The 25456-nt window shown below is 47.4% G+C and overlaps 1 protein-coding gene across 1 annotated transcript in view; it reads left to right on the top strand.

Annotated features, from left to right (window-relative positions):
* Positions 1–25456, top strand: part of LOC146870405 (coiled-coil alpha-helical rod protein 1-like) — a 281563-nt gene that overhangs the window by 178797 nt on the left and 77310 nt on the right. The window contains 3 exon segments of the mRNA XM_085640888.1: positions 9099–9242; positions 9933–10043; positions 11291–11397. Of these exon segments, the coding sequence (XP_085497014.1) occupies positions 9099–9242; positions 9933–10043; positions 11291–11397 (362 nt within the window).

Here is a 25456-nt window from a genome sequence, read left to right as displayed (position 1 = left end):
TTCGGCAGTCGGAACACGACTTGGGGTCATAGTCACACTCCAGGGAGTAGAGGCACACGCGGTGTGGGTCCGTCACCGACATCAGTCAGGTACAGGAACCGCAGGCCTTGAAGCCAGGCATCCCTCGTGCACCAGGAGTCGATGTTAGACTCAAAAACAAAGTCGACAAAAGTCGCAAAAAAGTCAGTCAAAAAGTGACTGGGGGTACCGCTCTCTCCGGATCTCCGCTTGCTGGCGCGGAAAAAGAAAGAACTGACGTCCGAGCACGAGGACGGCGTCTAAGTACCTACCGCGACATCATCCCGGCGACCACGACGCCAACGACAAACGCGGAGCCGACCGACGCCATCTTTCGACAAGCCTGGGTACTACTGACGAAAAACCTTTCGGATCCAGTCTGACGCCTGGGGGTAATTCTAAGGTAAGGAATCTATAACTAACCTATGTTTCTTACAGATATATCGTTACCAAAGGTAAGTAACTTGTTCATCATCTGGCCGTTCACCACTGTGTGGGCTGTTTAAACATCAGGGCGGAAAAACTCATTTAACAATGCATAGCTGAGGTGGCACCGGACATCTTCCAGCAATGGGGAGAACCATGACTCAAACTCTTGACTGCTGCTGAGAATGCCTAATGTCAACACTTTTACTCACTGGAATTCCCAAGAAAGCGCCCTTGCGGAGAAGCATTCCACCTAGAGTGGAGCACAGGACTCCTGTATGCCTTCTTGCTGCTACCTCTCCTGTCTAAAATTCTGAAGAAGATCCAGAATGGCCGCAGTTGATAGCATTCAGTCTCCCTCTCGAAGTAGCGGATGTCTTCTTAGCAGCCTGACGCCCTTCAAAGTCTGCATATGCTGGAGGAATTTTATGGTTTGGTGTGGCACCCGTTGCAGGCTAAACTATCTGATGTATTCTTGTTTATTTTGTATTTGCCCCATCAATGACTTGCAAGTGGGCACTATTAAAGGTTATTTGTTGTCCTTCTCTGCTTTTTTGCATTTGCCAAGCCATCTAGCCGTGTTTAAATAACCTGTTGTGATGTGATTTCTATAAGGATTAATCCACATGTTTCGACCGAAACCCTTTGTGATGTCACAGTTGGACTTTAATTTTGGTCCTTACTTTACTTATGGGAACCCGTTTCAGCCGTTACATAGCTGTTCTCTACATCTCCGAACCCTGAAGATGGTGTTTCTGTCGCGATAACTTCAGCTCATAACGTGAATGAGCTCCAAATTTCTTCAGTCCAGTTGTACTACACTACTTTCTTTCTGGACAAACTGGTGCTGAGGGCTAGGCTAGAGACAGTCCATTACACTTCCAATGTTCTTTACACCTCCTCACCCCCTCGAAAGGAGGGGAGACTACAATGTCTTGACCCCAGAAGTGTGCTCAGCTTTTACATCGATCATACCGAAGACCATGGGGTAGACAATCTGCTCTTTGTGAAGTTCTCTGGGGCAAAGAAAAGCAAGGCAGCGCAGAAAAAGGCTTTGTCTCCTGTCAGATAGCCCTCTGCATTAGGATCTGATACAAGCTGAACAATAAACAACCTCCTGAATGATTTAGGTTGCGTTCCATCAGGGCCAAAACTGCTACCAATGCGCTGGCACACAGAGTGCTTGTGTCGAATATTTGTCAGGCCGCACCTTGGGCAGTGCACACATTTACCAAGCATTAATGCCTTGATAGGCAGGCCCTACAAAAGGGTGTTTTGGTCATTCAGTCCTGCATAGCCTTTTAGTCTGATCTATTCCATAGATCCACCACCGGGGAAGGTACTGCTTTGGTATCTATTCTAAAAGTGAGAACTCTGCGGCGAGTAGTATCCAGTAGAATACCAAGTTATTTACCTTTGATAAGGATCCATCTGGTGGATACTCTTATCTAACCACAGATTCCTTGCCGCCCTCCCACCTCCCAAGTCTTTGGAATGGGCTCTTTTACATCTAAAAAAGGTCTGACGTCCGAGGTCTGCGCATTAGCGTATACAATTTGTTTTTGTGCACCCCATCCAAGGGCATAGATAGTGTTAATAAAGAAACTGACGTTGGCACGTCTGGGTGGCACTTCTATGCAACTCCAGCCATTACTTCTAGGGTGGAAAGGGTCGACGCAGAGCTGCATAACGGCACTAGGGCTATGCTGAACATTTTTCTGGATCAAGTCTGACACCTGCGGATATTCTAAAGGTGAGGAACCAATGATTAGATCCACCAGACAGAGTTACTAAAGGTAAGTAACTTGTTCTTTCAAGCCCTTAAAAGGACTGATCCTCTTCTGTCGGTCTACTTTTTAGGACTCTCCAAATCTCCCCCAGAGATTTCCACTTGCAGTCTGTATCTGCCTGGAGCACAGTGCTCCAAGCCTGGCACAAGACAGCTGGCAGTCAGTGGTTGTCATGTCTAGCACCTAAATGTAGAAATGTCTTCCCCTCTTTGCCGGTCTTTTCTTCAGATTTGTCCAAATCCTAAAGCTGCTAAAATCCCTCATTTTCAGTTTTTCTTGGCAGGGTCGGTAATCCGCCGGGGTCAGTTATCTGTTTTTCAATCAAATTTACAATTTTCAAGATGGCAATGAACTGGGTGGCAATTTACAGTTATATAATGTGGAAGATTGTGGTAAATTCTGTTCTCGCATACATGCATTTTTTGTGTGTGGAAAAGGATGGTTTAGATGCAAATTCACTGAAAAAACCATAGGTTTCACACACGTTATAGTTAGGAATTAGTATTTAAAAAACCTTGCAAATTCACTGAAAAAACCATAGGTTTCACACACGTTATAGTTAGCTGGACATTTCACTCGTACAAAACCATTGAAATTTCCCCGTTATAGTTAGTTCAGCTAACTTTAACTCGCGCGACCGCAATCCACTGCTGATGACGTCACATATTACATCATTGTATTCACTAAGATACTGTTAATAAGTCAGTTATACAATTAATTTTACAAAAAAAAACATCCATTTAGACACTTATTTACCCATTTATTCTTCCATTAGCCTTTAGATATACATATATAAAAAATATTTATTTTTCGGAAAGACACATATTCACTGGATGATGTCATCAGTGATGTCACTGACCATGTCATGAGTGATGTAATATGTGACGTCATCCGCAGTGGATTGCGGTCGCGCGAGTTATAGTTAGCTGAACTAACTATAACGGGGGAATTTCAATGGTTTTGTGCGAGTGAAATGTCCAGCTAACTATAACATGTGTGAAACCTATGGTTTTTTCAGTGAATATATATATATATATATATATATATATATATATGTGTGTATATATATATATATGTGTATATATATATCAAGCAAGATATATATATATATGTGGAGTTATATATAATAAACCTTTGTAGGGACTGTCGCAAACAGGAGTGTCTCTTATATTTGGACAGCGACTCCAAGTAGCGCAAGGAGTGTCATCTTATGCATCCACAGGTGATCTGGAATCGCAAAGTCAAGCTGTACATCACCCAGCACTCCAGTAAGTCACGTAAGTTCTGTCCAACGTTGAGAGTGTGGACCCACATCTACAACCGATCTTATTCACAGTCCAAATCTTTGGGTAAGTCAAAGTCCAAGAAGAAATGTAAGCAGGTCAAACAAGACTCATCCCAGTCTTGCCACTCTACCTCTGAGAAGTTGCGAGGGCGTTAAGGTACCCCTCGATCTCGCCCCCTCTTCCCTGCCCAGGAGCTAATCCTGCAGCTTATCGGATGCATCTCGAATTTCCAGGGCCGTCTGCAATGGCGCAACAGATTGATTCTTTCAAGGAAACCATGTTGTGGATCTTTGGCACCCTGCTAGCTCCCTCTGCTTTGTGTTGGGGCCCCATGGATCCACAGAGGCCTCCAGCTGAGCTGGTGCTGGTGGATCATCTTTGGTGTCTTCTGTTCCTTTTAAACCCATTTCAGGTTCACTCTAACTCTGGAGCTAACTCTACAACAATTTATATTTGGATCTGTAAGAGGCCAGTGGCTTGGACACTTCCCCAGGCATGGGACTGGGTTTTCCCCAGGTCCTTCAATGGAAGAGACCACCTCATTTGCTGCGGTCATCTGTCTGATGACTGCAGCAAATGAGGTGGTCTCTTCCACAGCAGTTGAAGTCCTGAATTTCCAGTTGCCATCTGTTGAGGTGAAAACAAATGTCCTCACTGAAGTTTTGCACCATGGTTAGACCTCGTACAAGCCCTTGCTGCCATTCAACGAAGGCCTGACTGGCATTCTCATGGGCACCTGTACTAAACCAGGTTCCTGCCCAGGTATAAATAGACAGGTAGCACAACGCCACTGACCTGCTCCAAGTGACCTTGTGTTTTTGCTGCAACATCCTGGGAGCCAGATCTCCCTGCTTCCACTAGCAGGATTAACCCAAACTCATTCCCTATGACTTCCCTGAATGGAGAGTTGAAGAGAATTAAGGCATACGGGAAACATGTGTATTCCTCGCTCAGAATCACCCTTCAATCAGACAGAGCCAGCTACTTGCGGGTAGGTACTCCATTGCATTATGGAATGTGGTTGCAGAGATCTTGCCAGCAGACCTGGATGAATTCTGCGCCAACATGTCTCAAACTAATGAGGCTTAGACACGACTGACTGTTTCGGCAGAACTAGCATGGTGCTCCAGTGCCACATATGGATGAGTTTCACCAAATTCTCAGGTGACATTCTGGCATCCCTCATGGATATGCCTTTTCACGGGTCTCACTTATTTGGCAAAAAGGCCAATTCTGCGTAGGAGCTTTTTAAAGAAAAGAGAGCCACAGCACGCTTCCTATGTCTTGCCACACGCAATGGAATATCCCCAACAGCTTTGCTGCTTTCAAGGCATCACCAGGGGCTTAACATATAGGCAACACCAAGCCCTTTGACCCATACAGAAGGCACCCCAGTCGTTTCTGAAACGGTGTAGGGGGTCCAGCAGACAGCATCCAGGCCCAAGGGGACTGCGAACCTCCCAGTCCCCTGCCTGTCTGACTGCAGTCTCTAAGCCACTTTAGTTTGCCCATAGCCAAACATGACAGCCCTGTGGAAGGCAAAATCAGTCATTTTCTCCATTGGGGCAGGCGTCTGCATCTGGCAAGTGGGTCCTTCAAAGTGGTTGATAGTTGAATGAGGCAACTGCCATTTCTTCCCAACCCACTGCATCTTCCACCCACACCAGAGCAGCTTTCAGAGGAGCAATTGTCCATCTTGCTGCAGGAAATTCAGGCTCTTTTGGCAAAAGGGGCCATAGAGAGAAATTGGAACTGGATTCTACTTCCGATATTTCCTAGTGCCCAAAAAGGGTCCTTCATTGTATTTTAGATGTTTGAATTCTCAATTTCTTCCTGTAGAAAGACACATTCAAGATGCTTACACTGGCCCATGTTCTATTCGCCCTGGATCCAGGAGACTGGATGGACCTACAGAATGCCTATTTCCATGTTGCCCTTCCTGCAGGTCCACAAGTGCTGCTTGTGGTTCAAGGTGGGCCACAGGTATTTTCAGTTTGCTGTGCTAACTTTTTGCCTCACCAGGACCCTTTGGGTGTTCACAAAAGTGATGGCTGTGGTCGTTGCATGTCTTCGAAAGTCAGGTGTACTGGTCTTCCCCTACCTCGAGGACTGGCCATTGAAGGTGGGCTTGCCACAGTGAGTCTTGGACCACCTCCAGACAACGGCAAACCTCTTGCTATCATTGGGGTTCACTATCATCACGTCAAAGTCACACCAGACTCCTTTGCAGAGGCTCCCTTCCATCAAGGTCATCTTGCATATGGTACATTATCGGGCTTTCCTCCGGTTTAATGAGTCTAGTGAATCAGGGCAATGAGCCTGATGTTTTAGCTTTGTCTTGGCCTGATAGAGGGTGGCTCTGAGACTTCTTGGACTATTGGCCTCCTTTATCCTGCTCTTTGACCATGCTAGGTGGCATATGCCGTCTCTGCAATGGAATCTGAGGTCTCAGTTCCGGAGGTGGGCAATGATGTGGGTCCATTTGGGGGGTCGAAGATGAGTCTGGCTGCTGCGTTCTGTATCATCTGGCTCGTTCACCACCGTGTGGGCTATTTAAACATTAGGGCGGACAAGTCGAAGAGCTACGATGCTTCTTCGACTTCTTGATGTGCTTCGACTTACCTGACCCCAAGTGCGAAGACTTAGACGAGGAGAGATGATGGCTCCTCTATCGGTCCCTCGACCTCCCACACGACCGGGATATCGAATGACGCGGAGCCGACTGCCGGGCCACGAGTAGCTTTCGGAACCGCTCCCGCAAAGACTTCGGGGCCATGGTTCGGCAGTCGGAACACGACTTGGGGTCATAGTCACACTCCAGGGAGTAGAGGCACACGCGGTGTGGGTCCGTCACCGACATCAGTCAGGTACAGGAACCGCAGGCCTTGAAGCCAGGCATCCCTCGTGCACCAGGAGTCGATGTTAGACTCAAAAACAAAGTCGACAAAAGTCGCAAAAAAGTCAGTCAAAAAGTGACTGGGGGTACCGCTCTCTCCGGATCTCCGCTTGCTGGCGCGGAAAAAGAAAGAACTGACGTCCGAGCACGAGGACGGCGTCTAAGTACCTACCGCGACATCATCCCGGCGACCACGACGCCAACGACAAACGCGGAGCCGACCGACGCCATCTTTCGACAAGCCTGGGTACTACTGACGAAAAACCTTTCGGATCCAGTCTGACGCCTGGGGGTAATTCTAAGGTAAGGAATCTATAACTAACCTATGTTTCTTACAGATATATCGTTACCAAAGGTAAGTAACTTGTTCATCATCTGGCCGTTCACCACTGTGTGGGCTGTTTAAACATCAGGGCGGAAAAACTCATTTAACAATGCATAGCTGAGGTGGCACCGGACATCTTCCAGCAATGGGGAGAACCATGACTCAAACTCTTGACTGCTGCTGAGAATGCCTAATGTCAACACTTTTTCTCACTGGAATTCCCAAGAAAGCGCCCTTGCGGAGAAGCATTCCACCTAGAGTGGAGCACAGGACTCCTGTATGCCTTCTTGCTGCTACCTCTCCTGTCTAAAATTCTGAAGAAGATCCAGAATGGCCGCAGTTGATAGCATTCAGTCTCCCTCTCGAAGTAGCGGATGTCTTCTTAGCAGCCTGACGCCCTTCAAAGTCTGCATATGCTGGAGGAATTTTATGGTTTGGTGTGGCACCCGTTGCAGGCTAAACTATCTGATGTATTCTTGTTTATTTTGTATTTGCCCCATCAATGACTTGCAAGTGGGCACTATTAAAGGTTATTTGTTGTCCTTCTCTGCTTTTTTGCATTTGCCAAGCCATCTAGCCGTGTTTAAATAACCTGTTGTGATGTGATTTCTATAAGGATTAATCCACATGTTTCGACCGAAACCCTTTGTGATGTCACAGTTGGACTTTAATTTTGGTCCTTACTTTACTTATGGGAACCCGTTTCAGCCGTTACATAGCTGTTCTCTACATCTCCGAACCCTGAAGATGGTGTTTCTGTCGCGATAACTTCAGCTCATAACGTGAATGAGCTCCAAATTTCTTCAGTCCAGTTGTACTACACTACTTTCTTTCTGGACAAACTGGTGCTGAGGGCTAGGCTAGAGACAGTCCATTACACTTCCAATGTTCTTTACACCTCCTCACCCCCTCGAAAGGAGGGGAGACTACAATGTCTTGACCCCAGAAGTGTGCTCAGCTTTTACATCGATCATACCGAAGACCATGGGGTAGACAATCTGCTCTTTGTGAAGTTCTCTGGGGCAAAGAAAAGCAAGGCAGCGCAGAAAAAGGCTTTGTCTCCTGTCAGATAGCCCTCTGCATTAGGATCTGATACAAGCTGAACAATAAACAACCTCCTGAATGATTTAGGTTGCGTTCCATCAGGGCCAAAACTGCTACCAATGCGCTGGCACACAGAGTGCTTGTGTCGAATATTTGTCAGGCCGCACCTTGGGCAGTGCACACATTTACCAAGCATTAATGCCTTGATAGGCAGGCCCTACAAAAGGGTGTTTTGGTCATTCAGTCCTGCATAGCCTTTTAGTCTGATCTATTCCATAGATCCACCACCGGGGAAGGTACTGCTTTGGTATCTATTCTAAAAGTGAGAACTCTGCGGCGAGTAGTATCCAGTAGAATACCAAGTTATTTACCTTTGATAAGGATCCATCTGGTGGATACTCTTATCTAACCACAGATTCCTTGCCGCCCTCCCACCTCCCAAGTCTTTGGAATGGGCTCTTTTACATCTAAAAAAGGTCTGACGTCCGAGGTCTGCGCATTAGCGTATACAATTTGTTTTTGTGCACCCCATCCAAGGGCATAGATAGTGTTAATAAAGAAACTGACGTTGGCACGTCTGGGTGGCACTTCTATGCAACTCCAGCCATTACTTCTAGGGTGGAAAGGGTCGACGCAGAGCTGCATAACGGCACTAGGGCTATGCTGAACATTTTTCTGGATCAAGTCTGACACCTGCGGATATTCTAAAGGTGAGGAACCAATGATTAGATCCACCAGACAGAGTTACTAAAGGTAAGTAACTTGTTCTTTCAAGCCCTTAAAGGGACTGATCCTCTTCTGTCGGTCTACTTTTTAGGACTCTCCAAATCTCCCCCAGAGATTTCCACTTGCAGTCTGTATCTGCCTGGAGCACAGTGCTCCAAGCCTGGCACAAGACAGCTGGCAGTCAGTGGTTGTCATGTCTAGCACCTAAATGTAGAAATGTCTTCCCCTCTTTGCCGGTCTTTTCTTCAGATTTGTCCAAATCCTAAAGCTGCTAAAATCCCTCATTTTCAGTTTTTCTTGGCAGGGTCGGTAATCCGCCGGGGTCAGTTATCTGTTTTTCAATCAAATTTACAATTTTCAAGATGGCAATGAACTGGGTGGCAATTTACAGTTATATAATGTGGAAGATTGTGGTAAATTCTGTTCTCGCATACATGCATTTTTTGTGTGTGGAAAAGGATGGTTTAGATGTTAGTGAATTTTTCACATAGGCCAGGTTGCAGTCCATATTATGCTCAGAACGAAAGTGGTCATAGTTCAATGGTAACCATTTTCAACTGACTGCCCTCATACCCCTCTGTTTCAAGGTCCGATCAGACGTTCTAGATACGGAATCCCCTGCGGCTGCAGCCCTCCTGACCTGCTGGAGGAAGAAAGTCTTTGCTTTGATGGTGCAACTGAAGTCACAGAAGCTTAACCAGGAGAACGACGCCCGGCACATCGGTAGCAAGGTGCGAAGGGGTCTGCCTGGGTGGTGGTGAAGATGGGTAGCAAGGTCTTCTGCTGTGAGAATGGTCTGTTTCAAAGAGTTAATCTGTGTCTACACAGTTTGTCAATTGTAGCACAAGATAGCATAAGAATTACAGAGCTTGTAACCTCTAGGACCTGAGACCTCCGGGAACCGGTACTAGGATACAGAGCCTGTCACTCTTGGACATTTGTCGTATTTGGAATAGCACAACAAAAGCCTTGTCATCTCTGAGACTGGACAGTTAAAAAATGGGAGCGGGGACACAGAACGTGCCCTCTTTCTCATTTGATGTCTTCGGGATTAGCACAGACATCGGTCACCTCTGGGACCGTAGAGTGATAAGGAGCCCGTCAATTCTAAGAGTAGATGTTACCAGGATTAGCTCGGAGATACAAATCTTTCACCTCTTGGGCTTGGGTTTTGACTTGGCACCTCTATGGATGCCTTGTAGTCTGGACAGGTATAGCCTGCAACCTCTATGGATGGGTGGTATCAGCCTGTCACCACTATGTTTGGATGCCTTTGGATCTGGCAGAGAGAGAACCTGTCACATCCTAAACTGGTAGCTTGGGGACTAACACAGCACTACAGAACCTGTTGTGGTTTGGACTGGATGAATCTCTCGCACGAGACAGCCGTGATCTCCTCACTCTCTTTTCTTGTGCATCAGATCTCAGAGCTGGAGGAGGAGCTTCAAGCGAGTAGTCAGAAGCAAGCTGTGCTCATCCGCAGCCTGCAGGACAAGACAGCCCAGCTAGAGATGGAGAAGGTCAGCAACAAGGTAAGCTCTTGCACCACTGCCACGTATGCTGTACCCACTCTGAGTGCAAGGGAAGCTTGCACTACTTCTGCCTGTGCTGGACCCACTCTGAGTGCAAGGGAAGCTTGTGCTGCTGCCTGTGTTGTACCCACTGTGAGTGCAAGGGAAGCTTGCACTACTGCTGCCTGTGCTGTACCTGCAGCGAGCCTCAGGGAACCTTACATTGCTGTTCACCATGTTGTATCGTGCTGTACCTGTTGTGCTTGTGAGGAAGCATGCACTATTATTCTGTATAACCCTGGGCGGACAAATACGCTGCGCTCGCGAAGTTTGTGTAGTTTGTGCTACTTCGCACTACACAAATTGCACGTAGCACAGAGCAAAATCGCGTTGCGTAGCGGGCATTTTTTGCTTGCTCACGGTCCTCAACATCAAGTTGGCGACCGCGAGCGAGCAAAATGACATCCCGGCGCGACTTTTTCCTCATTCGCGATCAGCAACATCAAGTTGCCGATTGTGAGAGTGGAAAATAAACCTCCCGGCGAGATTCTCAACGCGAGGAGGTCAGGTTTCTCATTGCGAGTGGTCGCGTATGCTCGCGACCGCTCGCGATGAGAAACTACCATTCCACGTTGAGAAAGCTGCAGCTCGAGTAAAAATCTACTTGAGCGGCAGAAAACGACCGCTTGCACTGTGCAAGATGCCGTTTGCAATGATTACACAGTGGGGACAAGCATCCGGCACTGTGCAATCATCGCAAACGGCATACTACGCAGTTCGCGTAGTGCATTTCACATAGCTACGCGTAGCGCTACTACGCGAACTACGCCCAGGGTTAATTCTGTACCCCTTTTATATAAAGTTTTAAATTGCCTTTCTTTGAAAATTGGCTTACTTTTAACAAGTTTTAAAGTTTTGCTGTTTTCCCTTTCATTGTGTTGCATGTGATATTTTGTTTGCCCCTCGGCTCGTTTATATTCTGCCTGTGCTTTGCCTGTTTTCTTTGTATGAGGGAAAGGTGAACTGTTAGTGGCAGTGCCGTACCTGCTCTGTGTGAGTGGAGCTTGCACGCCTGTTGCCTCGGCCTGTTATCGTGTGTGAGGGACATATTCATTTCTGCTCCTTGTGCTGTATCTGGTGTGTATGTAAGGAATGCTTGAATTACTGTTGCAACTATGTATCTCTTGTGTGCCTGGGAAACAGACACATAGAAATTGATCCCTACCTCAGTCACTCACATGGGTAAAACTTTTATTTCTCCTACACAGACTCTGCAGGAGGAGCTCACTCGAACCCAGGCTGGGGTTTCGCGAGTCCTGCAAAGAGCAGAGCGAACAGAGGAGGCACTGCAGCACCTGGAGAAAATTGTGGGCAGGTAAGAAAGTCACTATTTGTAAACCAAAGTTAGGGAACAAGCGAAGATTATCCTCACTTTGTAGAAGGAAGAAAGGAGCCTGCTTACTCGTGTAGTAAGGTGCACTCATCTCACTGTGGATGGGAGATGGGGCCTGCAGACAGTGTGGCTGATTCCACCAGTGTCCTAGGGGCGTAGCTTGATTCCACAGATTAAACTTCAGAAATCTTCAGACTGTTTAGTAGCACAGAAGGTGAAATGGAGTTGTCTTAAACGATTCACAACTTGGGACTGGTGTACAAAGGTAGGCTCATAAACCATTTGATGTTTTTTAGACCAATTGGTTTGCGACCCTCTGCTTCCTATTGGGGTGTGATAAATGTGTGATAAATGTGTGCAGGATACATTTTGGGATCTCCTGTGAACTGCTGTTAATGCAGGGTTTAAGGCCTGCAAGGGCCCACAGACCTTTGTCCCTGCATTAACATACCCTGCGTTCTGATTTCTTTGTAAAGCAGCCCCTCTGCTGCTGACGGGGCAGCTTTAAAAATAATACTTTGACACACATGGGATGGCATTCAGAAGTGTGGTCCTGTAGACTGCTGTCTTCTCCCTTGATGCCAGCCATCACCTTTTACAAAGTGGGTGCTGTCCCATGGGACAGCCATCCGCCTTGCAAATGGATTAGCACCCCATGTTGACTTCCTGTGTCTTGTCGATGGTTTGGTTTGTGACTGCACTTGTGGTTGTAGAGCATTGCTACATATCATTTTGCTGTGAATGAGGTATGAGAGTCCTTTTCATGACTCCTTGCCATTCAGAATGAATCACAGAAGGCAGCATCTCAGGCAGAAAGGCCTTTCTGCCTTTCTGACTGTCAGATTTCCTTTGGTACATTGCTACTTGTAAGTTTGATTGCCTAGAGGGAAGTCAAGCCTCACTGGGCTCGGTATTCGTGTTCCTTGCCCCTCGTACATGACTGAACAACAGAGTTAGAAAATTACAAGCACCATTAAACAACTTTAAGCTAGGTCCCTGGTTTTGTGAAGCATCATGTAACCAAGGGTTTTCCTCCTGCTAGTACTCTGCTTGAGGTTCAGATTATATGGGGCACTGGGCATTGATGACAGGGGTTAGTGTAGTCTCCTAGTTCCACATTGTGTGTAGAGGATAACTAGCAGTCTGAATTCTATATAATGCCTGGTTGTCAGAATGCAGAACATCGAAAATCAGCGATGAGTAAAAGTTCTGACATGCGGTGAGAGACTTAAACAAGGGAATGTACACAGCAACATCTTGCTACGGCATTTGACATGGAGATTAGTTTTCTCTGGGCAAATCTAGTTTGGATAGTATATGGTGAGCAAACGTTGTTCCTACGTCTCACCGAACATTCTTACATTGTTATCTGAGATGTTTTCATATCATCCTATAAATATTAGACAGAACAATAATCCTTATTTTCCCCTATGCGCTTTTGTGACCAATAGTTTTGTGGGCCTTATTTGGATAACTAAGAGGCCTTGAGATATAGTCTGACACCTCTCTAGACTGGATGAGGACTTCCACTCACCAATGCCTTGTAGCTCTCAGCGCTGCTATCAAGATCCCAGTTTTAACTTCGAGGCACAAGAGGACTTGAGATACAGACTGACACCTCTAGACCGGAGGAGGGCTTCCACTCTCCAGTGCCTTGTAACTCTCAGCACTGTTATTGAGATCCCAGTTTCAAATTAGAGATGCATGAGGGCTTGGGATACAGTCTGACACCTCTCTAGACCAGAGGAGGGCTTCCGCTCTCCAGTGCCTTATAGCTCGCAGCACTGTTATCGTGCTCCCAGTTTTTTGAGGCTCAGGCATGTGCGCTGACACACAGATCTCTGTAGACGTTTTATGAAGGCTACACCCCTACATGTAGTAACCTTAAGTAAAGAAGGGATCAGCATACACTGTGTTGATAGCTTCTTCTATTTATAGTGGAATGTACAAACTGGGACTGAATTGTTTTCTTTATCTGTTTTCCGGAGTCTGACGTTTAGGTCTGTGAGTGCAACATGAAAAAAGAACCTTCTCTTGAGTGTTTTTCTCCGCCATGCCTCAAACACTAACCCCGGAGACAGTTGTTCAGTTCAGATATATGTATTCCAACTATAGGATTATTGTTTACAGTCTTGTGTATTGAAGCCCAGACACGTGTCTGATTTGTGTCAGTATTTCTACAAGGTTCACTGCCATGGGGCCTTCTTTTTGGTCACCGACTGCTTAGTAAAAGGCACAAGCCCAGTACAATCGGGGTTTTGTTAATGGGCTATTACATTGTCGGCACTGGCTTGACCAAGAACCTGAATATCTGATGGTGGGTTGGACTATTTCTCTTTCCATATGTCAAAGAAACTTAGGCTGCAGCAGGACAAATTTGCTGCTTTCTAAATTTGTAAGAAGCCATTAAAAAGGGGTCTCTAACCTTTTCTGTAGTGAGAGCTACTTCTGATGAGTGAAAATCAAAGTGAAATACTCAAAGGTAAGCAACTTACGTATTGTTACCAGACACCTAATGCACAGCTTAATTGCCTTTAAGCCAGGTTTTCTTCACTTTACATTTCTCCCATTTGGGACAAAATACAATTCTTTTACTTATAAAAATGGCACAGTGTCTACTGGCCACTGGGAGCAAAATGCCTGCTGCTTGGAAATACGACACTATGAAATGGGAGAAAATTAAAATGAAGAGTTAATCATAAAGTAAAATTTTAATTTTCTCCCATTTAAAAGCATTCAGAAACATCATTTTGCCCTCATGCTCCTATATTGAGTCGACAAGGGCTTTTATGTAAGAGTTAAATATTTCAGTTCTTCAACTCTATTATCCAGCGTGGCCCATAAATCTGACCGAGCCCTGCTCTTTATCAGGCTCTGCTGTCTGCAGCCTGATGATAATAATGTAAAGTAAACACACCCTTCCATTAACCCCTTGCATGCCCGCCCCTTTCCCCGCCCAGTGCCGCGCCTTGCATTAGCGGGCGGAGTTCATGACGAGCTGGACTCGTCATGGGCACAGTGCCACCGCAGCCCATGACGAGTCCAGCTCGTCATGGGCACTGAAGGGGTTAATGTTGAAAGAAAATGTGACGCTGCGCTAATTTAAAGATGAACGCAAGGCTGCAGGATACGAGGATGGGTGCGAGCTACTGGTAGCTCGTGATTGACTGGTTGGAGACACCTGATTTAGAATGTGGATTCAGTACTGTAGTGTTAAAACAACCCTTGCTTCTTGATATTTGTTTGAAGGCATGTCCCATGAGTAGCACGGTTTTCTTTTTTTCCACACGTGTTCATGCCATTAATTACGTTTCTTCTGTTTCCACTACTTGTGATTTTTCTGCTGTCTTTCTAAAGGGATGACCTTGCTATCCATATTCCTGGATGTTAATGAACATGCCTCTGGAAATGAAAAGTCACTTGCCTGGATCACCTGAGGTTGTATTACCGGAGTGCCCCAGGGGACAACGTACGTTTGCGCCCACTTTGCATGCCCCTGGGGTGCTTTGGTATTACAGAAAGGGCCGCAGATGCTTGTACTTCCCCTTCTGTAATACCGATAGTGCCAGAGCACATAAAGCGACAGCACTATCATCAGAGGGCATTCCCTCCTTTGCATGGGGCTTGGCCCCATGCAAATGAAGGAATCCCTTTGCCTCTGTGCCCACGCCGTATTACAGAAGCAGGCGCAGAGGCAAAGAAACTGTAAAGAGGCACACTAACAGTGTGCCCCCTGATAGCAGCCCACTGGAGAGGCGAAAGGGGGTCCCATGAACCCCCCCCCCCCAGACATCCCCTAGCAGGCATGTGCAGTCACTCACTGCATCCGCCTGCAAGGGGGATCTCTAATCCCCCTTCAAAGTGCCGGCGGGTTGCAGCCTAAACAGTGAAAAATGGAGCGGCTTATAAGCAGCCATCTGTTTTTCACCTGAAGGCGCTGCCCTCAGGGCAGCATGAGTTCGCCGCTGCCCTAGAGGCAGCGCATTCACTATAATGAGGTGCATTTTACTGGTTAGCGCAGGGCGCACCTTTTGAATGGTGCACCAGCTCCAACCAGGAAAATGCACCACATACCGTAATACAGCCCCTGTTCTCCAACATGAGCATCTTCTTTAAATTATTAAACAACCCTTGTATCTTCTCTGTTTTCATCAGTTTGGAAGTAAGTGTCTGGGTTACATCTTAGTTTCACTTCTTGCTCATAAGTATGAATTTCCTATTGCCCAACTCACTAACATATTGTATGGGGTCACGGACAATGAGTTTTCGTGTTTATTTGGAAAACAAGGCTCAACACACTCTGTATAAACCCCTTACCTGCCAGTTTACAGTATGGATTCATGACTAAGGATTGTCTGACACAAATGCAGGATTCATATCCATATGTATAAGTTGTTCACACTTGTATATATGACTTATTAATGCAAACACTTACGAGTGGGATGCGTGATTGCAGGAACTGCTGGGAGCCAGAGAATTACCAGTGGTTTTAGTATAAAAAATTATGTAAATGGACAGAAAGTCTAACATATTGAGGCCACTTATAATGCTTCCCCACTGCTCTCTGATTATATGAAAATGCACACAAGACCTGAAAGCAAAAATTGGTGGTTGTTTACTTTCTAAATAAAATGTATACAAAAATATGCAACTTGGGGAACAAAACGCTTTACTGAACTATTATGCAGTTTTAGATGCCATTTCTTTGACGTTTCAGTTGGTAAAATGGTTTGATGCAGGACTATATTAAAAAAAAAAAAATTATAATAATGGAGATCCCGCTTAAAATCAGAGATTAACCCCTTCGCTGCGAGGCCTTTTCCCCTCCTGTGCTAAGCCTTTTTTGGGCTATTTGGGGTAGTGCGCGCTTAGGCCCCTGTAACTTTTTGACCACATTAGGTATCCACGCCAAATTTGCGTCCTTTTCTTCCAACATCATGGGGATTCTAAAGGTACCCAGGGTTTGTGGATTCTCCTAGAGGGTTTCCAGAAATTAGTCAAAATACAGCAAAATTTTGGTTTTTTTGTGAAAAATGGGGAAAAGTGGCTGCAAATGAAAGCGTCTGGGTTTTTCTCTGCAAATGATATCAAAAAAGGGTTTGTGGGGCTGAAATCACAATTTCTCCAGCTTTTAGGGAATGACAGATTTTTGTCAGAAATCCAACATTTTTTACACAGTTTTGACATTTTTCTGGGACATACCCTATTTTTGCTATTTTTTGTGCTTTGAACCTCCTTCCAGATAATGGTAAAATGGGTAGAAAAGCAATAATGGATCATGGAAAGCTATACATTTTTGAAAAGTAGACACAATTCTGAATTCAGCAAGGGGTCATTTGTGTAGATCCATCAAGGTTTCTTTATAGAAACTAACAGGTAAATATAGGAAAAATTAAAAATTTGTTGAAAAAAGCAGCCTTTTGAGTCAACGTTTTCACCTGTAACTTCTTCGAATTATGACATCTCTTTGAAAGCAATGTACCGTTACATCCGGTGGACCTTCCTGGTTGTGGGGATATATAGGACTTGTAGGTTCACCAAGAGCCCAACGAACCCAGAGTAAAAAACTGAGCAGCATTTTATAATGGTTTTTCTTTTTGTTCCGGGTATATAGCAATTATTGTGGGAAAATGTATACATGGAAAAATCGGTATGAAAGACACCTATGTATTTCTGAAATGGGAACAAATTACAGAGTTTAGAAACAGTGCATATTTGGACATTTTCGAAATTGGGAATACTCATACTTGCATGACAATTATTGGTCATTTTTCAAAATGATTTTTTTTTTACACAATGTCTTTCATTTGGAAGGGAGAAATGCATCAAAAATCAATAGGTAATAACAGTTGTTTTACAAATCTGAACTACCCTAAGTCTCCCGATAAAAATGGTACCTCACTTGTGTGGGTAGGCATAGTGCCCACGACAGGAAGTGGCGCAAAACCTAAGGTGAACACACCACATTTTCACACTGAAAATTTACACTTTTTTTGCGAAGAGTCTAGCTGTAGTTTTTGAACCCTAGCCCTGCCGGCACCTAGGGAAACCTAGCAAACCTATACATTTTTGAAAACTAGACACCCAGGGGAATCCAGGATGGGGTGACTTGACTGCCTCCCACCATGGTCTGTTACCCAGAATCCCTTGCAAACGTAAAAAATTGACAAAAAAAACACATTTTCCCCACATTTCTGTGTTGGAAAGTTCTGGAATCTGCGTGGATCCACAAATTTCCACCCACCCCACATTCCCCAAAGTCCTACGAGAAAAATGGTACCTCACTTGTGCGTGTCGGCATAGTGCCCGCGACAGGAAACGGCGCAAAACGCAACGTGGTCACACCTCAATTTTGCAGTGAAAAATGACCCTTTTTTGGCAAAGTGACGAGCTGTAGTTTTTGAACCCTAGCCCTGCCGGCACCTAGGGAAACCTAGCAAACCTATACATTTTTGAAAACTAGACACCCAGGAGAATCCAGGATGGGGTGACTTGACTGCCTCCCACCATGGTCTGTTACCCAGAATCCCTTGCAAACGTAAACAATTGACATAAAAAACACATTTTCCCCACATTTCTGAGATGGAAAGTTCTGGAATCTGCGTGGATCCACAAATTTTCACCCACCCAGCATTCCGCAAAGTCCTCCGAGAAAAATGGTACCTCACTTGTGCGGGTAGGCATAGTGCTCACGACAGGAAACGGCGCAAAACGCAACGTGGTCACACCTCAATTTTGCAGTGAAAAATGACCCTTTTTTGGCAAAGTGACGAGCTGTAGTTTTTTAACCTTAGCTCTGCCGGCACCTAGGGAAACCTACCAAACCCACGCATTTCTGAAAACTAGACACCCGGCGGCTTCCAGGGAGGTATGGCTTGCGTGGATCCCCCAACGTTTCCTTACCCAGAATCCCCTGCAAACCTCAATTTTAGCTGAAAAAATCACTTTTTTCACACATTTTGGGGTGGGAAAGTTGTGGCATCACCGGGCTCACACAAATTTACCACCACCCAGCGTTCCCCCAGGTCTCCCGGTAAAAATGGTGCCTCACTTGTGTGGGAGGCCCAAGTACCCGCGGCAGGCAAGGGCCCAAAACGTAGTGAGGCGACATCAAAGTGGCCTATCGCAAAACCACCTGGTTTTGCCTGGTGGGTCACTTTGGTTTTTGGCCCGGTCCTCGGCGACCATCTAGGGAAACCTACCAAACCCACACATTTCTGAAAACTAGACACCCGGCGGCTTCCAGGGAGGTATGGCTTGCGTGGATCCCCCAACGTTTCCTTACCCAGAATCCCCTGCAAACCTCAATTTTAGCTGAAAAAACACTTTTTTCACACATTTTGGGGTGGGAAAGTTGTGGCATCACCGGGCTCACACAAATTTACCACCACCCAGCGTTCCCCCAGGTCTCCCGGTAAAAATGGTGACTCACTTGTGTGGGAGGCCCAAGTACCCGCGGCAGGCAAGGGCCCAAAACGTAGTGAGGCGACATCAACATTGCCTATCCCAAATGTCGCCACACTACGTTTTGGGCCCTTGCCTGCCGCGGGTACTTGGGACTCCCACACAAGTGAGGCACCATTTTTACCGGGAGACATGGGGGAACGCTGGGTGGTGGTAAATTTGTGTGAGCCCGGTGATGCCACAACTTTCCCACCCCAAAATGTGTGAAAAAAGTGATTTTTTTCAGCTAAAATTGAGGTTTGAAGGGGATTCTGGGTAAGGAAACGTTGGGGGATCCACGCAAGTCATACCTCCCTGGAAGCCGCCGGGTGTCTAGTTTTCAGAAATGTGTGGGTTTGGTAGGTTTCCCTAGATGGCCGCCGAGCATCGGGTCAAAAACCAAAGTGACCCCCCCTTGCAAAACCAGGTGGTTTTGCGATAGGCCATTTTGATGTCACCTCACTACGTTTTGGGCCCTTGCCTGCCGCGGGTACTTGGGCCTCCCACACAAGTGAGGCACCATTTTTACCGGGAGACCTGGGGGAACGCTGCGTGGTGGTAAATTTGTGTGAGCCCGGTGATGCCACAACTTTCCCACCCCAAAATGTGTGAAAAAAGTGATTTTTCAGCTAAAATTGAGGTTTGCAGGGGATTTTGGGTAAGGAAACGTTGGGGATCCACGCAAGCCATACCTCCCTGGAAGCCGCCGGGTGTCTAGTTTTCAGAAATGTGTGGGTATGGTAGGTTTCCCTAGATGGCCGCCGAGCACCGGGTCAAAAACCAAAGTGACCCCCCTTGCAAAACCAGATTAACTATTGTTCCTACAGCGTGAGAATTTTGGAGTAAAATTGCAAAGAAAATGTGGTAGACATTTTGAGGTTTGCAGGACATTGGGGGATAAAAAATTTTTTTTGTATTCACATGAGAGACATCACCATGAACTCCCATGGGTTTTCAACAATATCTACAGTTGGTGGGTTATTCTTACATGGAAAGTGTACCTTGGCAGAGAAACTAAAGACAAACATTGCTGCACAACCATCTATTCCTCAAACACACACACATACTGGTTGGATTTGGCACGAGGGCGAGTCATGGTTCAGTGTATTACATTTTATCAACTAGAGATTTCACAAAAATGAAATGCACTGTCAATAATTAAATTCACAAAAAACCAAACCAATGACTCGCAGCTCGTGAGCTGTAAAGCCACGTCAAGGCACCAACCACTTTACAGGCCATTCACACACCTTTCATACGTGTGAGACATACAAAACCATTCACAACGCCAGCCGCGGGCCCATCACATAACAAAACTCACACCAGCACACAGCGCCATTCAAGGGCCCATCACTTTCACACGCCCACAATCCAGACACAGCAACTACACATGCTGATGGATTGCGTGGAGTGGCACTCAGCTAGCAGTGTGTGTAGTGACCAGCAGAAAGTCAATACTCACACACAGCCAGCCGAGCTCCAGTCCACACACACCGCTAGCAGAGCGCCAGTCCACACACACCGCTAGCAGAGCGCCAGTCCACGCACACCGCTAGCCAAGCGCCAGTCCAGGCACACCGCCCGCCAAGCGCCAGTCCAGGCACACCGCCAGCCAAGCGCCAGTCCACGCACACCATCTGCCAAGCTCCAGTCCACGCACACCACCAGCCAAGCTCCAGTCCACGGACACCACCAGCCAAGCACCAGTCCGCACACACCACCAGTCTACGCACACCACCAGCCAAGTACCAGTCCACGCACACCGCCAGCCAAGCACCATTCCACGCACACCGCCAGCCAAGCTCCAGTCCACGCACACCACCAGCCACGCACCAGTCCACGCACACCGCCAGTCCATGCACACCGCCAGTCCACGCTCACCGCCAGCCAAGCACCATTCCACGCACACCACCAACCAAGTGCCAGTCCACACACACCAACAGCCAAGCGCAACCCTCACACACCGCCATCACATTTAGGATTTTTTTAGAAAAAAATAAAAACACAAACAAATCGCAAATAGATACAAATCTTCTAGCAGAAAATCAGCAACTAAATACATTGCACTAACACCAACCTTGAAACAGAATCAAATTATCAAAAGAATACAGACCAGGCACTTCACTTTACCACTCATGAATGCTCCAAATAATTCTTTCGCGTGTGGTACGCTCTAAAACAAGCAGGAAGACACAGTGCCGGATGAGAAGGACAGTCGGGGCAGTACATACGACTCTCCTTCCGCGTACCTCTTCGCCAACAGACTCTACATCTCCTACTGGAAAAATCTTTTGAGGGTGTGGGAGGAATGTGATCTGGAAAGTGGCGATCTTTCAATCTAGCAACATCCTCCACCACTCCAACTCTAGGAACACTTGCCTGTTCCACTACAACAAGGCTGCCTATTACAGACTCCTGAAACTTAGCAAAAGTAATCTTTGACTCCGGGCAAGAATCCTGGAACACAACAAAAGCATTAAACATTGCCAAGTGGAAAAGATGGATAGCCAACTTCTTGTACCAAATGTAAGCCTTATGAAGAGCAGTGTAAGGTTCCAACCTCTGATATACTCTGTCAACACCACCCATGTGCCTATTATAGTCTAAAATGCACACAGGTTTGCGCGCTTCAGCGACCTGACCCCAAACAGTTGCAGTGCTTTCATCATGGATGGTAGTCAGCATGTAGACATCTCTCCTGTCTGAAAACTTCACAGCAAGAAGCTCCTGGCAACGCAACGCACTGCACTGTCCCCGCACAAGCTTTTGACAAACAAGTTCTTTCGGGAAACCTTTACGGTTAGAGCGGATTGTGCCACAAGCAAAAGTGTCCACTTTGGCCAATTCCCTGAACAACCGCACACCAGTGTAGAAGTTATCTACATATAAATGGTGGCCTTTGTTGAAAAATCCTCTACCAAGTTCCCAAATAAGTTTCTCAGTCACTCCAAAAGTGGACGGACAACCAGGGAGGTTAATCCTAGATTCCTTACCGGTGTACACCCTGAAATTAGACACATATCCAGTCCTACTGTCACACAGCATATACAGCTTTAGTTCGAGGCATGTGGGCTGCTGAATTCATATCTGTGCATAGATCGCCGCCTAGTGTTGGGTCCGGATGTTTGCACGTTGTTGTCCTGGAAGAGTCTTCAAAGTATCCTTGGATAGGTGACTCCTCCCCTGGACTACAGTGCGCATGGGCATCCTCTCCATCCTCAGATTGTTTTTTTCCGCCATTGGGTTCGGATGTGCTTATCTTGACTCAAGTTAGGAAAACCTTTTTACAGGCCAAAAGGCCTTTAGTTCGCGACGGTACTGTTCCCGATCGGTATCGATAGTATATTGTTAGTTTACTAACTTCCAGAACCAACTTTTTCGCATTTTCCCCGACCATCGACCCTTCATCGACGATGGAATCGAGGACACCTTTCAAGCGGTGTCCGGTATGCAATGCGAAATATCCCCATATCGACGTCCATCCGGTGTGCAACAAATGCCTTTCACCGGATCACGACGAATCTACATGTATGGCCTGTGCCCGATTCCGATCCAAGAAGACTCTTCGGAATCGACGAGCAGCAAGACTCGAAGCGCAGCAAGCGGCACCGGCCCCAGCCAACATCTTCAGCGCCGAAGACGAAGATGTCGAAGACGTGGAGAATCTACCCTCTAGCCCCGCTTCCGAACACGACTCCGTATCGGAAGACGTCGAAGAACAACTCTTTTCCAGAGATGAAGCCGACACCGAGGTAGGAGACTACAATGAGGCCTTAGGGGCCGAAGAGAGTAGCTCCGGTGACGAGCCAGGCCTACCCGTACAGACTGAGGATATCCCAGTGAGCCAGTCTATGAACCCAGTCGAGGGATCGCCTTCGGGCCTTACCCAAGACCTATCCCGCAGTTCTTCGGCCCCGCCTTCTGGCCCGGCCTCGAACATTCAGCGGCATCCATTACTACCCAAAAAGGCTGGTTTCCCTTCTTCGAAACCGAAACCGAAAGCCGCATTGGTTCTCCAGAAACCGAAACCGAAAGTAACGCTGGTCGGATCAAGGCCCACCACACCTTCGACGCCAGCAAAACCCGTCGGCGCCGACCGCACCAAACGAGATTTCGGTGCCGAGCTTGCAGCAGCCGACGTGGGCGCCGACACACGGAAAAAGAGCTTCGGTGCCACCAAACCTCCTCGGCTACCGGCACCGACACAATCGGCTCCGACCCCAAAGGTCAAACTGCCTGCTGCGTCGCACCCCGCTTCGACAGCACCACCAAAGGCACACTCATCAAAGACGTCGACGGCCGTTGCCGCCCCTCGACTCGATGACTCGCCGGCACCGAAGAAGTCCACGCCCGCCTCTACGGAAACCGCCGGCACGAAGGACTCGATGGCACTCCAGGTGCGGACCGTTGCTGCACAACGCACCAAACACAAAGCAGTCCTCCAGGACACGTCAGGCGCCGAGCCGATAAAAGCTCCATCGACCTCTTCGGCACCGACCAATATCACTTTTGGCCTGCCGCCATCCACGGCCCCAAAACTGTTCCAGATCAGAACACGGGTCACCCACACCACGTTCACGCCTGCCGAACGCTCTCCTGCGGAGTCGTCTCCGTCACATGTCATCGACGCCGACACCGGCAAGATGGTGCTCCACAAAAGGAGAATAACTTCAGAGTCCGCTTTGGACTCCTACCGGATCCCGCTTAAGAAAAAGCTGCCGGTGACTTCGGAACCAGTTCTTTCCGAACCTCTCCACTCCTTTTACCAGGATCCACAGTCCTTCTCTCCCACACACTCCGACACTGACGTTTTGGAGGACCACATGGGTGACCACGTCCCCTACCCCGGAGAGATGGACCCTGAAGGCCAACAGGACCCCGACCAAGCTTGGGATGACCCTGTAGACTCGGGTGCACCTATGGATACACAGGACCCGCAACTCTATGGAGCAAAAACATCTCCCACAGAGGACACTGCCGCATTCAACGCCCTAATTGAACGTGCTGCGGCCAATCATGGGGTGCAACTCCACTCTGACACCGTGGAGGACGACTTTCTCATGGACACTTTCGCATCCTCAGAAAGGAATATAAAAACTCTACCCATGTTAAAGGGTGTCCTCAAACCAGCAAAGGACATCTTCAAAGAACCCACCAGGGCAAGAGTAATAAACCCCAGAATCGACAAAAAATACAGGTCGGCGCCTGGGGACCCTACCTACATTAGAGGCCAGTTACCTCTAGATTCCATTGTAGTTGCGAATGCTCACAAACGGGCACACTCGCAAACAACAGGTGATGCTCCTCCCCCGGACAAAGAGTCCAAGGTGCTAGAGACCTCCGGCAAACGGGTTGCGGCCCAGGCAGCTAATATATGGCGCATTGCCAATACTCAGGCGCTCCTCGCCCGCTACGATCGAGCACACTACGACACACTAGAACAATTACTCCAACATCTCCCTGACCAATTCAAAGAAGGTGCAGAGATCCTCATCAGGGAGGGACAACTCCTCACAAACGCATCCATCAAGTGTGCACTGGATGCCGCAGATACAGCTGCCAGAGCCATAAACACTAGCGTCATGTTGCGACGACACGCCTGGTTGCGAATCTCCGGATTCAAACCTGAGGTGCAAAATAACATCCTCAACCAGCCTGTCAACCCCGACTACTTATTCGGGCCGGAGGTTGACACCACCCTAGAGAAAATAAAAAAGGACACGGACACTGCAAAGTCCATGGGGGCTCTTCAAACGCAGTCCTTTCGGAGCGGCTCCTTTCGTCGCCCCGGAAATAGAGGAGCAGGTAGAGGACAGGGGTCACAGCAAACCTACAACAAAGGCAACACACAAAGCACCTACGATAAAAACACCCGGGGTGGCTATCGTGGCTCAAGCACAAAGGGCAGAGGACGCGGTTACGGCAACACCAGGTCCTCCCCCAAGAACAAACAGTGACGCCCTCTCCCTTCCTCCCGACCACCTAACACCTGTCGGGGGAAGGCTACAAAGGTTCCTGTCCACGTGGACCTCCATCACCACGGACAGGTGGGTCAAAGACATTATCAAATACGGTTACTGCCTAGAATTAACCTCAACTCCACCCACAATACCTCCAAAACACCGTCCTATGTCCTCAGAGCACTTAACGCTCTTACAGCAGGAGGTGCTAAGCATGCTACTAAAAGGCGCAATAGAGGTCGTACCCGTCCACGAGCAGGGTACGGGGGTGTACTCCCTGTACTTTTTAATACCAAAAAAGGACGGGTCACTCAGACCTATATTAGACCTGAGACCCCTGAACCGCTACATTCTCTCCGAGCATTTTCACATGCTCACTTTACAGCAAGTCCTCCCGCTGCTCAAACAGGGAGACTTCCTGGCCACACTGGACCTCAAGGATGCGTATTTCCACATACCCATTCACCCCTCACACAAAAAATACCTCAGGTTCACTGTTCAGGGGCAGCACTACCAATTCAAAGTCCTTCCCTTCGGCGTGACAACAGCACCCAGGGTTTTCACAAAGTGCCTAGCTACTGTGGCGGCACATCTACGGAGGCAGCACATACACGTCTACCCTTACCTGGACGACTGGC

Source organism: Triturus cristatus, chromosome 1_1, assembly GCF_964204655.1.
Source record: "Triturus cristatus chromosome 1_1, aTriCri1.1, whole genome shotgun sequence".
NCBI lineage: Eukaryota > Metazoa > Chordata > Amphibia > Caudata > Salamandridae > Triturus > Triturus cristatus.
The sequence above is the reverse complement of the archived record's forward strand: the minus strand, read 5'-3'. Positions and strand labels throughout refer to the sequence as shown.